Here is a 16,962-nt window from a genome sequence, read left to right on the forward strand (position 1 = left end):
GCCACGGTGCACTCACCACCACTTTCACGCCGGGCACTGGCCGTTAAAATTATGCCCCCCCCCTGAAAAAATTTCTGCGGACGCACATGATTGCGGTTTTACAAGAGACTTTGTGTGTGTTCTGGAGCATTCACCCCGGGACCAGGGCAACTTCTCTATAAGGGCCCTACACCACATTCTGGGAAGTTATAGAGTATGGAGGCGCTGCACCGTTGCTAAGGAGAAGATGGAGGCATATATCCCAGAAGCCTGGTCCTGTATCCCCGACATCACCGCGGGAGACTCAGGCCCTCCTGTTACGGGCAGGTATGCACCACCAACATACATGTAGCCAGCCCTCACTACACCCTAGATATGGCATCTGTGTCTGGGGGGGGGGGGGGACATGGGTTACATATGAATTAAAGATAATATATTATGTTGTGAAATACATCCTTTTGAGATGAGTTTTGATTTAATGATAATCTTTTAATCAGAGCTAAATAAGTATGCGGTATGTATATACAGTTCTGTGAAAAAGAAAGTACACCCTCAGACTACTGGCAACCTGAAAGTACACGTACCAGGGTGTACTGCCAGCCCATTGGGTAGAATAGTAGTCAGGCGTGGCCCTGCTACACATATAATTTAAAAAAAATATATAAATAAACAAATCAAGTAAACTAGTAGTGCATCTCTATGAAATGGAAACGTGAAACATAGAAGATGACATTCCAAAGGAGAAGGTACAACAGAGAATGGCCACAGCATTGGAAGGGGTGTGTTATCAGCAACAGGTCAGAGCTGAGTAACACGAGTGTTTGTCTTGTTTAAACTGCGATAAGTAAAGTTGCTTGAAAAAAAAAAAAGAAAAAGAAATCTTCATGCATGGGCTGCCTGGGACAGATGGGCGGGAGCTGAGTGCTGGGAGTCAGTGTGAGTTGTGCTGTATGCGGGACTGCTCACTGTGCCTGTCTATCAGGAGCCAGCGATCATGGACATTAGTGATCAAGGTGAGACCTCCCCATCCTGTGCGCCTGAAGAGCTGACTCTCTGCAGCCTGTGCCTACTGTATATCCGGAGATAAACCCGCATGTGTTCGTACTTGAATATATCCCTCGTGTCCCTTTTATGTATCTGCTTGTGTCTTTTCTTCAGATACCCTGTATATCTTTAAATACAACTGACTTTGTACTTGTATACATCATTGTGTGCCTTGTGATCTATGTGAGCCTATCCAGGGAGATACGTGTATTGTGTTTATTTTAGTTTAATCCATGTTTATTAAGTTAAACTTTAGTTTGCATAATATGCAGTAGCTCACTAACTTCCATATGGGATAAATATCAATGGGGAATTAAGAGTGTGAGATCAGTAAATTGCAGGCGTGCTCGCCTACCCTGTCTTTCCCAGAGATGTTTGTGGGTGATAATGTGTCTGTATTATCCCTGCAGTTTGTGCCTTGTCTTCAGTGATAGAGGCATTTATACTCGGCACAGATCTCCACTGCCAGTCCTGCTTGTGATGTCTCCTCCTGCCCAGTTTGCTAAATGCTCTCATGGTGGCTGATATCTGTGAATCAACATGTCTGTGTTAGTGTCTGGCATGCAGCACTGAGATCTTCCGGTACAGCTAAATGTCTGGGTTTACTTGCACTTGTCTGGGCTTTTAAGAGCTGTAGTTTCTCTGCTTCTGAGTTTATAAACTCGAGTTGGAAACCATTTGGCTGCACTGAATTTGAACTACAACAAGTCTGCAGAAGCCTGGCTTAAAGATAAGACAGGCTGTACTTGGTTCCTGGTTTGTTTGTTTTATCACTAGATTACTTAACATTACATTTTTCACATTTAAAAATACATTGTAATTTGTGTGTTAGCACAGACATGCCTTTGGATGTACATTATGGATTTCTTCTGGTTTAGCACAGCAGAACTGCTTTTGTGATGTGACTCAACCGATGTCAGTGCTGCTTTAGGTAGTTATTAACTCGATCTACCTTATTGTGTGAATCATCTTCTGGTGCAAATATATAGGAACAATTAAAGCAGAAATCGTTTCCAGATGTTAGCATCTTGCTCCCTGAGCATGTCATGCGCTTTAAAAAAATACATAAATTGTAGAGTTAAAAAAAACATGAGTTCCTTCATCTATTATTTGTCATCTTAACTCCTATGCCCAGGACATATCTGAAAACGAGAGGCAATTCTCAATGTATTAATTCCTGGTAAAACATTTTATAAATAAATCTCTAGCTTTAGATCAGCGGTGCGCAAACTGTGGGGTGCGACCCCCAGGGGGGGCGCGACACTGCCGACGGGGGGCGCGGGGTTTACAGAGGCCCCGCGCGCTTCCCGAAGGCACTTAAATTAAGTGCCGAGGGAGCTGCAGGGCCTCTGTAAACCTAACTTACCGTGGCTCCGGCGGCTTCCTCCCTGCGTCGCCATGGCAACGCGGCGTCAAAATGACGCTGCGAGGTCATGTGACGTCACGTTGCTATGGCAACGTGACGTCATTACGCCGGAGCGCGGGTAAGTTGGGGTTGGGGGGGGGGGGCGCGGGAGTGAGGGGACAGCCGGCAGGGGGGCGCAGGGAAAAAAGTTTGCGCCCCCCTGCTTTAGACTATAATGGACCCCGTGGAGAGCCTTCATTTGAACCTCACGCTTAATATTTTAAATGCTTATGTCGCCTGAACGAAGCATCAGATTTTTAAAATATTTAAACTGTTCTGGAAAGGGCAATAACAGATTTCTTATATATAACTTAGCGAAAAAACAAAATGCAGAACATGGTGGTCAGCGCGAACTGCTGCTTTTAAGGTAAACCTCTCTGATTAGCCCATCTGTAATTTTGTTTTGTACTATTCTTAAGTAATCTTTTCACATTCCTGGTGTTTTCATCCTGTTTCCTTTTGTTATCAAAATGTCCTCTTGTATTTGCTTATCCTGTGCAATTTCTCTGAATTCTTATGGTCTGTGAAGCATCACTCACAATTACAGTGGTGATTATTGCAGGCCTCCCAAGATGTACACGTGTCAGGGTCATACTGTGGGCAGGGAATAAGAGATCTTGTTATTATAGTCAGTACAAATCCATTTAGAAGGGTTTTATTTATCAGGGTATGTATGTCTTTATTTACATAGCGCCATCCATGTACATAGCGCTTCACAGCAGTAATATACGTGACATAATATACGTGATATAATGGGAATAAGCGCTCGACACATAAAAGTAACATTAGGAAAAGGAGGGTAAAAGTAGAGGGTAATTATACCTTTTTGGCTAAGCACCTTAGTAAATATTGGCCTATATCTCACTTGTTTGGTTCTCTACAATCTTCATCAGATGCCAACTATGGTACATGGTATATACACTTCGTAAATGACATTGCTTCATCTTTTATAAGGTAAGGAGCGATGCGTTGTGGAGGCCAGCGGCAGGATGTTCAATACGTCTCGAGTTAGGGCGGCTTTTTGGGCTTCTGCTACTGTGAAGTGGAGCGGTTTGAGATCGTGCGCCAACTGGTTCGACCACGTTTTCTTTGGAGCATTTCGGTCCACTTTCCAGCCTATGGGTCGTGTGGTGTTGAGGCGCTGGTATGGCAGTCTGGTGATGTCCATATGGCAGGCGTGGCCAACTGCTATGAAAGATATCTAAAAGCTTGTATGTGTTCATAACGTTAGACAACCTATGGTATTTTCCTTAAACATAACTTGATGGTGACAAGTAATGTTATTCTCACTGTAGAGATTATATTTCGTTAGCATTTTAAAGCTGCAGTTCAAGCAATATCCTACATGTGTTTTTTTTTTTAAATCAGTTCTGCACTATGAGAAAATACTTGTAGCATTTAAAAAAAACAATTTTTAATGACATTTTTAATGTATTTTAATGTAACAAACATTTTTGTTTCTATAGCAACCATTTACAAAGTCACATACCCTTCCTCTTCTGAAACAGGCACTGACTCTTGAGCCCTGACCTCTCTCTAGCAGTGCACTAATTGTATCTAGTGCCTACCTGGTCACATGATCTTCCACACAAAAATTTGCATTTTACGTAATCTTCTGCAGGCCTAACCATGATTTAAAGAACCCCTGAGCCAAATCTTCAGTGATCGATTACAGGAGAACCGATCGGTAACTTAGCTAATCGCTTGTCAGTGTGCAGATTGTATTGATGCACATATTGAATGGAAATTATTATTATGTTTAAACGGCAGCTTGAACTGCAGCTTTAAAGATATAATCTTTTTGTTTTTTTTTAGGCTTTTCATGTGTACAGAATACTTTCATTTATGTCTTGTGGGGAAGTAATGGTTTTGCTCTTATATATATACATGAATACATACAGTACGCTTTTAGAAAAAAATAAGTGCTGAATATTTAGAAGGGTGTTTTGATGTCCTGTATTTCTCAAAAACAACTTGCACTTCAGGACTGCAGATGTAACATGACAGGAATAAGGCTGCGCTTATAGTGACAGCGACATCGCGTCAAAGCGAATGCATTGCTGCCATCGCGTGCGCTTATAGTAAGCGCGACGTGACGGCTTGGTTGCGATCGCTGGAAGTCATCTCAATTTGATTTTTCCAGTAATCGCAGCCTGACGTCGCTGGCACTATAAGCTTAGCCTAAGGCTGTGCTTATAGTACTGGCTAAAGCGATTGCGATGCAGCGCTGTAGCAAGTACTACAATCCGTCGCGGGTGTCCATTGTGGATGCAACCGCGACGGCCCCACAGAGCGAAGGAGCAGTTGCGATCGCCGGTTGTAAAAAGGATGTTGATTTTTTCGGCGATCGCCGCGGCACGTTAGCAATTTGGCCATTGAGGGTGAACATTACGGCCACGCCACCGCCGCGACCCCCCCCCCCCCCCGTCGCCCTCTCGTCTCCTGCACTATAGTGCAGGAATTGCTATTGTGACGGCTGACGTCACATGGTGGCGTCGCCGTCGCCTGCACTATAAGCGTAGCCTAACAGACACGTGCTGCTTTTGATTGTGTTTAGTTGTCTCACAAGTTCGGTAGCTTCTCTTTGATCACTTTCACCACAGGGATGAAGGCTGCTCTAGGATTACCTGAACCCCCTTGATGCGTGCAGTGACATTGCATTGCAGGTCCCTCAGGCAGCCGAGGGTATTGCGGTGCATTTAGGTTCTGGCGGAAATTGAAATAAAGGCAAAATAAACTGCGCTCACACTCTTTACAGGGGTGGATAAAAATGTTTAAAACTTAGGAGCCAGCTAGAATTTCTTGGAGCCAAAGTTGTCCCCGATGCACCTTTCACTAATCCGTGTGGCAGTGACTTGTTTTGTTACGCTATTGAAGCAGGATAGTGTGCTCTCTGTGTTTGGTGCGCTCAGTCCGTGCTGTGCCGCTTATATTTTAGGCATGTGGGTGACCAGACATCTACGCTTTTTCGGTTCCTGATTAGAAATAATATGCAGAAATCCAGATCTTCAAGGTTTTAGATTTTAGGAGGGCTGACTTTAAAGAGCTGGAAAAATATTTGAGGCACTCTGGAAGTATAGCCATTGATAAGACATTGGTTGAAGGATAGGCGAAAGAGTTGGGATTAAAGCGTCAATCCAAGCTGGGGTTCCTCTGCCCCCCCCCCCTCCATTTGTTTGAAGCAGGTGGGTCTCTAGAGCTGCACCCCATTAATTTCTGCTCTGGGAACCTCCTGCTTCCAGAAATATTTACCAGTAGAGTTTAAAAGCTCCCGCATCCTACAGGCCAATAGGAAACCGAGACGTCATCCGGTTTAGCTTCCTATTGGCCCATGTGACGCAGGAACTTTTAATCTGTAAAAAACAGCTAGCTCAGCCAGATCGGCTACCGGCACCCCCTTGCAGATGTAAGTATCCCCGGTAGTAGAGAGTCCCTGGAGCTCAAATTAATGGGGTTCAGCTCCGGGGACCCCTGCTTCAAATCTCTGTTTAAAAGATTTAAAAAAAAAATCAAATGGCATGATTGGCTCCCTTTTATATATCTATATCTATCATTCAAAGAATATGAGTGACCAATGCAAGTACCTGAGGGATCTGTACTCAGACCTGTACTGTTTACTATCTTTTATACCGGCAATATAAAATGATTAACGATTTTAGGTACATTTGAGGAATGGCAAAAAGTGTGGCAACTACAATTTAATGCCCAAAAGAGCAAAATAATGATATGGGTCACACAAATACAAAGGTAGAAGAATAAAGGACTAATTGCATTATGTCAACTACTATAAAAGAACCTGGGAGTGATTTCTTTCAGCAGACTTAAAAGTAGCAAAGCAATTGGGAAAGCCAGCAGGATGCCAGGTTTGTGTAGGGAGAGCTACTGGCAGCAGGAAGAGAAGGGTAGTGATGCCACTATATAGATCATTAGTAAGACCTTGCTTACGTGAAGTGTTCAGTTCTAGGGACCATATCTCCAGAAGGATGTAAATAAATTAGTGTGTAAAGAATGGTTACTGAAATGGTGCTTGGTCTACATTATAAAACATCATCGAAATCTGGAAGGACTAAGAGACAAAACACTATATACAGAAAAGTAAGCCCAGTTGTCGTCACTCTGTCCCCTAGTGGATGTATTTATGACATAATTAAAAATAACTTTATTAGATGAAGAGTTAAAATATATACTGTACATGGTTTACACAATGACGCTATGCTGAATAATTCAATGGTGAATGTTAGGATTTTGTAAATCAGTGATGTAGTGATGTAGTGATGTAGTTATTTTTTTTATAAATACTCAACTACCTCTGGTACAGTGCAGTACAAAAAAGAAAAATAACTGTCCCTTTATATATATATATCGGGATTTGAGATATAAAGAGAGCCAAATGGGCTTAAATTATATATAAACCTTATTCAAATCCAAAGGTAATGTCTATATGTTGATTCATATCCCATGGATGGTATTATATATAAAGCTTAAATACATACCAGGTTTCTGTTAGCGGGTATGAGAACAAATAGTGAAGCAGATAACCCGTAGCCTATATTGTATATCAGGATGTGTGGTGCAGGAAAGAGCCCTAGACCTTAACAGAGAGAAACCTTCCTAGTGCGAGTCACACTGAGGTCAGAAGTAGAAGTGCACCACCCTGATATGGATAGTCTTTCCAGGGTAACTCTGGGTCAATGACCTATAGTACAACTACACAGTATCAGATCCAAAAGGGTAATGAATATTATCATGCCCTTAACTGTCCTAAAGTTCCTGTACAGTAAAAAGTGTGCTATTCCACTGAATTTGGATAGATTGATTATTACTATCAACTAGTGAGTACATGGATATTGTATGTTCAGGATAGCCATATATAACTCTAAAACAGAAAACGGACAGTGAATATGGTCCAAAGGTGTCCTGTGTTGAAATAGGTGATGTTGATACAAAAAAATAGGAAGTGTTTCTTAAGGATCAAATAAAAAATCCCTATGGTAGGTGGTAATTAGAGTGTCATGTAAATACTGTTAATAAGCACATTGGTCAGATGAAAAACTGCACCTCTACTGTTTGCTTGACTTGCCTGAGGGCTATTGATAGTCAAGTCTTAACTGGAAAGCAGGAAGTGTCGTATGGTAATAACACTTAAATGAGCTTGCTCTAGGAGAGAGCAATGTGTAGGGAAGCTGTGATAGTAGTAAAACCACCTAACCACAAGGTATGTAGGTTAATGCCTCTTCTCCTCGCTGCTGGTGGTGTTCTAAAACACCCCTTAACTGAATGCTCAGCTTGCCAGGAAGCAATATGCTGAGTCTTATCTACTGCCATGACAGGGGAGCGCAGGCGGGTTCACACGCATAGACTCGTTCGTAAGTACAGTCCCTGCGCATGGACGTGAATGTGCTGGTAGCCGCCAACGCGTGCGTTTCACGTGATGTCACGCTTTCTCATGGCGTTTGGTGGGGGGGGGGGGAGTCCCAGTCAATGCTTGGGGACTTATAAAGCCACGTCCAGGATTCGTTGTTAACAAGTTAACCCTTAAGATGCCTTTTCCTGCTTGTGTAATATACAGTGCTATTCCCAATCAGTGTTAAGTTTCAGCAAGGTTTCATAAGGGACAGGCACAGCTCCCTGTTTTGTCCGTGTTAAACACTAGTAGTATCATTGATACTATTTAACACATTTTATTGTTTGGTTTTCTGTATATAGTGTTTTGTACTTACCTTGATCACCCTACTTTGAGCTGAGCGAGGGTACCCCTCTATCTTTGTCTGCAGGACTAAGAGACATTAAGAGCTTTGAGGAGAAAGACATGAGAGGGAGAACATTATTGAAACTTTCAAAGAAAAAGAAAAAAGGGTTTCACCCAGGTTCAGAAAGGAAATATATTTCAGAGAGAGAAGTGATGGAACAAGACGCCAGGTTGGCAAATTTGGGGGAAATGTGAGGAAGTGCTTCACAGGAAGGGCTGTGGCTGTGTGGAGTATCGTCCCAACAGAGGTGGCAGATGCTAATGCAGTAATGGGATGCAAAAATGCTTAGAAGAGACATAAAGACTATCCTAAATATGAAGCCAAAGATCAAACAAGGTCAGAGGTTTTGCAACAGAATGGGAAGACTAGTTTGGCCAAGTGGTTATTTTCTGCCATCAAACCTATGTTCCGCTCTGAAATCTACTTTTTCTCCCAAATAATTTAAACATGCCAGTAGCAGAACTACCGCACATGCAGCCCGTTCCCTGTACCGGGGGCCAATCCTCCTGGCTGCTCTGCAGGGTCAAGTGCACGCACCCTGCCTCCCCTCCCACTCCAGGTTCGGCCTTTTGACACCAAGCCCAGCCGGAGGGGTCAGCCCTTGTTGTCCTAAAGTGGAAATCGGGCTGCATGGCGCGAGACCCCTCTGCCGCTGTGTACTCCCTCGCTCTTCAGGTAGTGCCATGGAGGTGGGGGAGGCGGCAGTGAGAAGGAAGAGAAGTGAGCGTGGGGGAGAGTGCATGGTGAGGGAGCACGGGGGGCTGTGGGGGAGAGTGCATGGTGAGGGAGCACGGGGGGCTGTGGGGGAGAGTGCATGGTGAGGAGGGAGCATGGAGTGGTGTGGGGGAGAGTGCATGGGGGGGTGTGGGGGAGAGTGCATGGGGGGTGTGGGGGAGAGTGCATGGGGCCCAGTTCATATACTTTTGCTGGGGCCCACAATTCACCTTTTCCGCCTGTTAAGTCAGAATGGTGGTTCTGTTTCTGAGAGGAAAGCTGAGGATGCTGCAACTCTACCATTGCTTCATCCTTATTTACAGCCTTATTTCTCTTCTCCCCCCTCCCCCTGATGTCAGTCCCTCCGGAGTGTAAACGTAGGTGCAGTCCTGCTTACCTCACCAAAATCTTTTTGGAAACTACTTGAACAATGTAGTTGGCTTCACTCTTTTCTTAAAGGTAAAGCTTTCCTTTTCTGCACGGAGCATGTACAAGCAGAATGAATGTGAATGGCGTGTGCGCTCACACCTTTCTAACAGCGATGCCTGCAGGGAAAGAGTACAGCACACAGTGACATTTATACAACGGGAGGGGCTGTAGGATGTAACACTCCTCACAACTTTCTGCTTTACATGTTTACAGACTTGGCATTAAGTTTTTTTTTTTTTCCATGCATTTGTTAACTAGATCCAAACCCTTAAATATGTTGCTGCCCATGGTTCATTTTATTTAATCCATTTTGTTCACAACCTTCATGCAACCCTTATACAGTTGTCTGCAGCATTGTGATTTTATAAGCAGCAGACACTCCATATAGCTTAGTCGATGATATAATTATTATTATTATTAATAATATCATCATCATCATCATTCTATGAACCGAGTTGTATCCTGGTTGCCCTGTTTCCTAAAACTGCGCAGTTGACCAACGAAAAAAGAGGCAAGGTTACCCTCTTTCCCAGTGGCCAGTAAAATGGAGCATTAACATAACATGGCTTCTTTCTGCTGGGATCTTTCAGTATCTCGGGGAGTGGGGCGAACTTTCTGAAGCTCAGAATAGCGCCGTTCCGCTCTCGAGGACAATGCTGGTTCAGATGGTGTATATAAAGAAAAAAATCATGCGAAAAAGCAGGGGGAAGGAATGTGCAAAGCATTTACTATCTGACACGAAGGCCCTAGCGGTTGGCATGGCTTAAAAAGTAGTGGTACTGTGCTAGACAAAAACGATTTGGGACCTAATATAGATATGTTTAAACAATATTGGCTTACAAATCCGTTCCATTTTCCTTTCAATTAAAAGTGGAACAGTAACTGTGTAACAAAAGTAGTGGTAATGACGACCTACAAATAAAATGTAGTGGTTTTCCCCATCACACTTCCATCACCGGAAAGGCCATCACTAATTAATCTCACCCTGGAAACCTATGAAGATCTTGACCAGTGGAAGATCCATTTTATATTACTTCAGAGTATTAATCCATCTCCGATATTAGGGCTCATAAGGCCTTGATTATACCAAGTGCTGCAAGACGGCAGTGCTATTCTGTGACGTCACATCTTGATTATACCAGGGAGACAGGGCAGAGGAGGCGTGGCCATGAGCGGTTCGCCCTCATTGGCTGAACCGCTCACATGACACGTCCGTCGCCAGAAAAAAAAACATTTCTCAGTCTCTTCCCCATCCGTCCGCTTTGCAGTATGGCGCGCTGCGACCGTCACTTGCAGTATGAGCACTTTAATTGGATGCAAGCTACTTGTTTTAGCGCCGCTCCAACGCGGTTGCCACGCGCGTTTTGGGGGTATAATCACGGCCTTACTCTGCTCAGTCCAGCCCGCCTGTGAGAGAACAATCCGTCTCCTTTTTTTACATTCCACTCTGTTGGTTATTAATTGATCATACCACAGTTGTAAGTACTGTATGATAGATTAGGGTCTGTACAAAGACTTGGCTCTGTGTTGCTCACGTGATATGGAGTCAGTTGGCAGCTATGCTGAAATTGGGATTTCATCATCCGGAAACGAAAGAGCAATACAAAATAATTTCATAATACTATGCAGAAAATGATAGAAGATACTGGTGCTTTTCACTTGTTTATTCTCTCCTCTTAAATGCTGCTTTAGTAGTTAAAGGAGAAAGAGGGCTGTGTGCTGGGTAGCCATAGTAGACGTGGCTGCATTGGTAATCACGTGAGAGACCTCCGAGTCGGAGTTTAGCAGACGTGTCTTAACTGGAGCCGATAAGGGAAGGTGGGCGGGGAAAGCAGAAGGTTTTCAGCTGCTGCCAGGGTGTTCATTTGCATCACGTTTCTCTAGTTCTCCTTTTCAATTCCAAGCAGAAAAGGTTTAAAAGATAATGTGCCCGCTGTTATCTCCTCCCCGGTGAGGTCTTTCTAACTAAAAGATAATGGGGTTGTTATGAGATGGCCTGTTATCCTGTTATTACTGTTGTTGAGGATATATATATATATATATATATATATATATATATATATATATATATATATATATATATATATATATATATATATATATATATATATATATATATATATATATATATTTTTTTTTTTTAAGGGAATTGAGAATAACTCCTGAGTTCCCCTGTAACATGTTCACGCTGCAGTGCCACTTATGTGCTTAATTTGGTTAATTTACCATTGCTTTGCTTTTTTTTAAGCCTCAACACAAGCTCCCTATGAAATTCATGTGTATGTATATCTATATCTCATTTTATAAATGGAAGTTATGTTGAGTGCTCAAATGTTATTTGAATCCCTTTGCGCTGATCAGGGCACACATTCCTCCAGTAATTTTAGTCTCTAAGTAGGAGCCTCAAACCGTTCCGTCATGAAAGCAGCATATGTATTGAATGTTGCGTTGCTAGTCTTTTGGTTTTAAAGTTGAAAAGCTACAATGAAGCAATGTTAGAGGAGGTATTGGCCCGCGTCCATAGTAAGCGCGTGCGACAGCGCGGCTAATTTTTCACAAGACAATCTTTTTGTTTTGTCTGCGACGACCAGGTCAAGTATGCGGTTCAGCCAATGAGGGCGAACCATTCACGTGATGTCACGGGCACACCCACAAACCTTGAATTGGAGCTGCTCTTGGTCGCGTCTCCTACGACAGACCCCACATGCCACGGATCGCCTGTGCAGCGCCTACTATGTACAAGCCATGTTGTAAATGAGACTGCACTGAAGGCCCTGTGTGATGCAAGACAGTGTCACAACATTTGTTTTATTTATTTTTATACTCCTTTCCCTAAAATGTTAATAGCATGTGTCATGGTCCCCTTTTCCTTAACATAACATAAAAGCAGGGCAGCATATATACTAAAATGTATTGGTGAAAAGATAACAAATCTTTGAATAAACTTGCAACCGGAGCCTTGTTCAGTTTTTGGACATGTTGTGAGACTTGCGCAAGATGAAGCAAAGGCTTCATTCACTGAGCAGAGCTGGGACGTATGTATAGTCAAATACATCATCTAAGGCAGAGGTGCTCAACTTCAATCCTCAAGTCCCCTCAACAGGTCATATTTTCAGGCGATCTCTGCTTCAGCACAGGTAGCTCAATCCGTCCTTGGCTGAGCCTCTGCTTGAACCACATGTGCTGAAGCTGGGATATCCTGAAAAGCTGACATGTTGGGGGGGGGGGGGGAATGTAAGTACTGGAGTTGAGCACCCCTGATCTAAGGGATCAAACTGGGTGGAGGATATTGGAGTCTGAATTTGGGCAAATCTTCTGCCAACGATCATACCTATGTTATGACTTTTATAGGCCCATATTTACCAGGCAGTACTATTCCATAAGACAGCTTCCGGTACTGGAAGACACATACACTTGAGTGGACTGAAAAGTGTCTTCCTGCACCGCAGGGTGTCTTACGAAATAGCACTACTTAGTAAATATGGGCCAATAGGCGTCATTGAACAACTGGACAGCTTATGTTTTGCTCTAGACATGACTTTATAATAGTGCATTTTGTATACACTATGGGGACTTGCTCAATAAGCATGGAAGTGGCAAATTGCAACTTGAGTGATCAAGCAATACGAGTGCTATTCATCTCTTCTATGCGTCTGTCTGTTTTAGAACCCGAGATACATGGAGCTAGTTTAATTTGCTAGGATATTGCAGGGGTTTAGTTAACCAAAGCATTGTAAAGTCTCTTATCATTTAATAAAAGTACTTTCATGTGCATGAATTTGTTGGTTATTCCTATTTCGTTGCTAGGAAAGCTCCAGTCCACTTTAATAAACACTCCGTTTCCATTTTCTGGTTTTCTAAAAACGCGACAAACATTTTGTAATTGTGGCCGCTCTCCAGCTATCCTCTGGTTCCTCGTTATCAATGTGAGTTTCCATCACCTTTTTGAAGCAGTGTGTTTGATAAAATACAGTAATGTGCGTTTAGTCCCTCTGAATAACTTCAGGATGTTTACTCAATTAGAACAAGGATAGAAAAAAACAGAGCACTATCCACTGAAATAAGGATCCAGAGGGGGCTACTTCGTAAGAAATACTTTATTGTGTCATACAAAAAACCGAACCCCTAAAGAGGTAGTGGAAACACACAACGCGTTTCACACCTGCAGCGCTTCGTCATGGTCACACCAAGTGAGTTACTCTGTTCCTATTGTTTTATTCAGCATATATGCCATACTGTGCGTCATTAGGGAGATTTATTAGTGTGTCAGCAGGGCTTTGTATGTCTATCCCACGGGAGGCACTTGGCACCATTCTCCATGCACTCTATATTGGATTTCAATATATAAAATAAAGGGAGGCATTTTTTTCAAATATGGATTGTTTATCAACTACATGGGACAATTGATTGTTTGAACACCAGATCTACTCTATTCATTGTTTACTTAATTGACCTGCATTGTAGAATACTGCTAACGGTACAATAGCAGGTAATGTTTGTTATATTGTTGGGCATGGGTATTTCAACAAAATCACTTTAATTTAAACTGCAAATGCAGTGTCTCACTGAATAATTTGAAATATACATGGAGTACTGTAGATACAGTATGTTGTGTATATATCATCGTTCTTAACATCATAGATTTTGAACTTGCATTTTAACTGCTTTCTTTCTTTTCTTTTCTTTTTTTACATAATTTCCTCCACTAATAACTTTTCAGTCTCCCCTGTTCAAGTAGCAATTCTTGCTGATCCGTGACACTCCAAACTATGGGAACCCCTTAGCTTGAGAGATTTCATGTTGAAATTCCCTTTTGAAGAACTCTTGTCAGGGAGAAGCAATATGGCCTCACTCTGTCGGCCAGTTAAAAGCTGTTACATCGTTCTGTGATGACATTGCAGCTTCCGATTGGGTGACCCTGCAGCCAATTTTGTTTTTCCTTGCATGTCCTGCCAAAAGCCGATGAACCCGCTGGTTCATACAAGATAAAAATAATTCTTAATATTTTTTTTTTTTCATGGGGCTGGGGGGAGGAGGTTGGTGCTTTAAAAGCAGCTTTTTCTCCAAAAACACAAAAATATATTTATATAATTTGATGGTTCATGTTGTACTGATCTATTTATAGTTTTTCATTTATTTTTATTTTTTTCAAAATATTTATTTTTTCGCTGGTACTTGGTGGCGAAATCCGTTTGCGGTCTGCTTAATAAATGGCATTTATGAAGTAGAAAACAAATTGCCAACTACTTTTGATAGTGACAGAGTGTGCATTAACGCACATATAGACGTCTTAGATGCCTATACAATGCCTGCGACCCCATTGAAATTAGCCAGTTTATTTGTACTCGTGCGGCTTCCATATGCAGAATACATTCTTATCGTTTATTTGTGACGTGCCATCAAATTTCGCAGCGCGGTACAGACGGGATAGAGTGATGTCAATTACATAAACAGAATGACGTACAAACATGCGCAAAGAGATACAGAAGTAATGAGGGCCCTGATCATGTGATCTTACAATCTAGAGGGAATAAGGGGCAATATTGAAACAAAAGGTAAAGTGGCTGCTCATTGTGGGATGGGGTATACCTCAGGATTCAGTGTGGTCACACCGCGCAGCTCATCTCATTGAGGTTTGGGGGGTGTGGATGTTAGGGGTATGCCAGATAACTAACCATTTCAAGGAAGCCTTTCAACGTGTTTTTATATGTCTGCATGTTGGGGGAGAGTCTTATGGTGTATGGTAGGGTATTGTGTATGTTTAGTTATGTATTATTACAAGGATATATATGTATTGGAGTAAGTATCTATATTGAACGTCACCTAGGCTCTGTTCAAATATTGGTGTATGTATAGTCACCTAGACTAAAATATTGTGGTTCCCAAAATGCTAATTAAAGAAAGCATTGGAGTTTTTGTATTTCATAATCCGGTTCTCTTTGTTCTATACCAGTATTACAGTTGTTATGATCCAATTACTTTTCTTCATGACCCTAATTATAACTAGGGTTGCCAGGTGGCTTGTCCAAAAATACTGGACACAATGATAAAAAATACCCCCAGTCCCCCCTGAATACGTATATAAAATGCCCCCACTACCCCCCCGAATACATATAAAATATACCCCCACCACCCCAATAAATATAATATATACCCCCACCACCCCAATAATAAATCTACTATATATTTGTGAAAGCACTGTATGTTTGTCTGCATGGCCTGTGTCCCTAGCGGCAATCTCATTGGTCCCTTGGGCCGCCCGCCCCCGCACACCTCTCATTGGCCTGAGGCGGAGTGACGGGCCAAAACACACACACACACACCGCTCATCGTGACCCCGTGCACCACCCCCAATACATATAAAAGATACCCCCACCACACCCAATACAAATAAAATATACCCCCACCACTCCCCATACTGTATATATAAAATATACCCCCACCACCCCCAATACATATGCTATATTGGAAGTGGGGGGAGGGATACATATGTATGGGGGAGATGGGGAGTATATTTTATAAGATATACCCCCCCACATTGTACCTTACCTTATCTCCTGCAGCTGCAGGACACAGCACCGGAACATGTCTCTGGGCCGCCGGGGTGTGGTCTCTGCCCCCGCTGTCCTGTGGTTGGCTGTCTGTCACGCTGCGCTCACCACAAACAGGACGGAAGACCGCGGGGCTGAGGTGGGGATAGAAAGACACCGACCCACAACCACGCAGTCCTGTCCGGAATGCATAGTCCAAGTCGTACCGCGTCGTAGGGTTGGAGAGGTCAGGGTAGTCAGGGTACTTGCCGTGTTCCGGGGTTGGAGAGTAGAGGATGGTAGATTTCCGTAGCCAAGGTCCAGGGTAATAGAAGGTAGAATGGTCGAGGGCGAAGCGGGGGTCAAAGTGCAGGAGAGTGTAGGAATCCAGAGAACAGCCAGGATCAGGATATCAGAGAACAGACAGGTCAGACCAAGCAAAGTTCAAGCAAACTAAACAGCAGCGGTGAGCACAATGCATAAACAGGAGTTTATGCTCAGCAAGGAATGCCAGACAGGAGCAGGTATATAAGTGGGAAGGATCCAATTACCTTGCAGGGGTGTGATCCGGTCCTCCAATGATGTCCGGGCGGCAGTAATCTGAAACAGCCTGCAGGTCAGGCTTTCCTGGTGATTGCCTTGGTTGCCGAGCAACGCGTGCGCGATGCGCGTCGCGGAGCGCTGACGTCACGCGGGCGTACGGCCGAGTTCCCTCCCTGTGGGAGGCGCTGGCAGCTCCTTTCCGAGCGTGCGTGTACTGCCCTGGCCGTGCGTGTGCGCATGGGTCCGCCGTGTGAAGCGTCAGCGGGGCGGTCTCTGACCGGAGTTGCTGCAGATGTGACACTGTCCTCTCCTCCAATCAGGGATAGCACACCAGTCCTAATTGCTCTGCCCGGCCACCGTCCCGGCCTCTCACTGCCTCCGCCGTCCTCTCGGCACCAGCCCTCGCGCTTGCCGCTGCCACCCTCGCGCTGCCAGCCTTCCGCCACTGACGTAACAATGGTAATACCGGACACACGTGTGTCCGGTATTACCTCCAATTGTTTACCGGACAGGCATCGGAATTACCGGCCTGTCCGGGTGAAAAACATACACCTGGCGACCCTAATTA

At 43.6% G+C, this 16,962-nt stretch overlaps 1 protein-coding gene across 2 annotated transcripts in view; it reads left to right on the forward strand.

Moving 5' to 3' along the window:
• Positions 1 to 835: 835 nt before the first annotated feature.
• The window catches only part of TPD52 (tumor protein D52), an 86,934-nt gene continuing 70,807 nt past the window's right edge, over positions 836 to 16,962 (forward strand). The window contains exon 1 of one of the 2 annotated variants that reach the window (XM_075583054.1): positions 836 to 992. In XM_075583054.1, coding sequence (XP_075439169.1) covers positions 974 to 992 — 19 coding nt within the window. In that variant the 5' untranslated portion in view covers positions 836 to 973. Of the gene's footprint in view, positions 993 to 13,483; positions 13,512 to 16,962 lie in introns of those variants that run through there. The other variant, XM_075583055.1, reaches the window with a different exon arrangement.

This window comes from Ascaphus truei, chromosome 2 (genome assembly GCF_040206685.1).
Source record: "Ascaphus truei isolate aAscTru1 chromosome 2, aAscTru1.hap1, whole genome shotgun sequence".
Taxonomy (NCBI): Eukaryota; Metazoa; Chordata; class Amphibia; order Anura; family Ascaphidae; genus Ascaphus; species Ascaphus truei.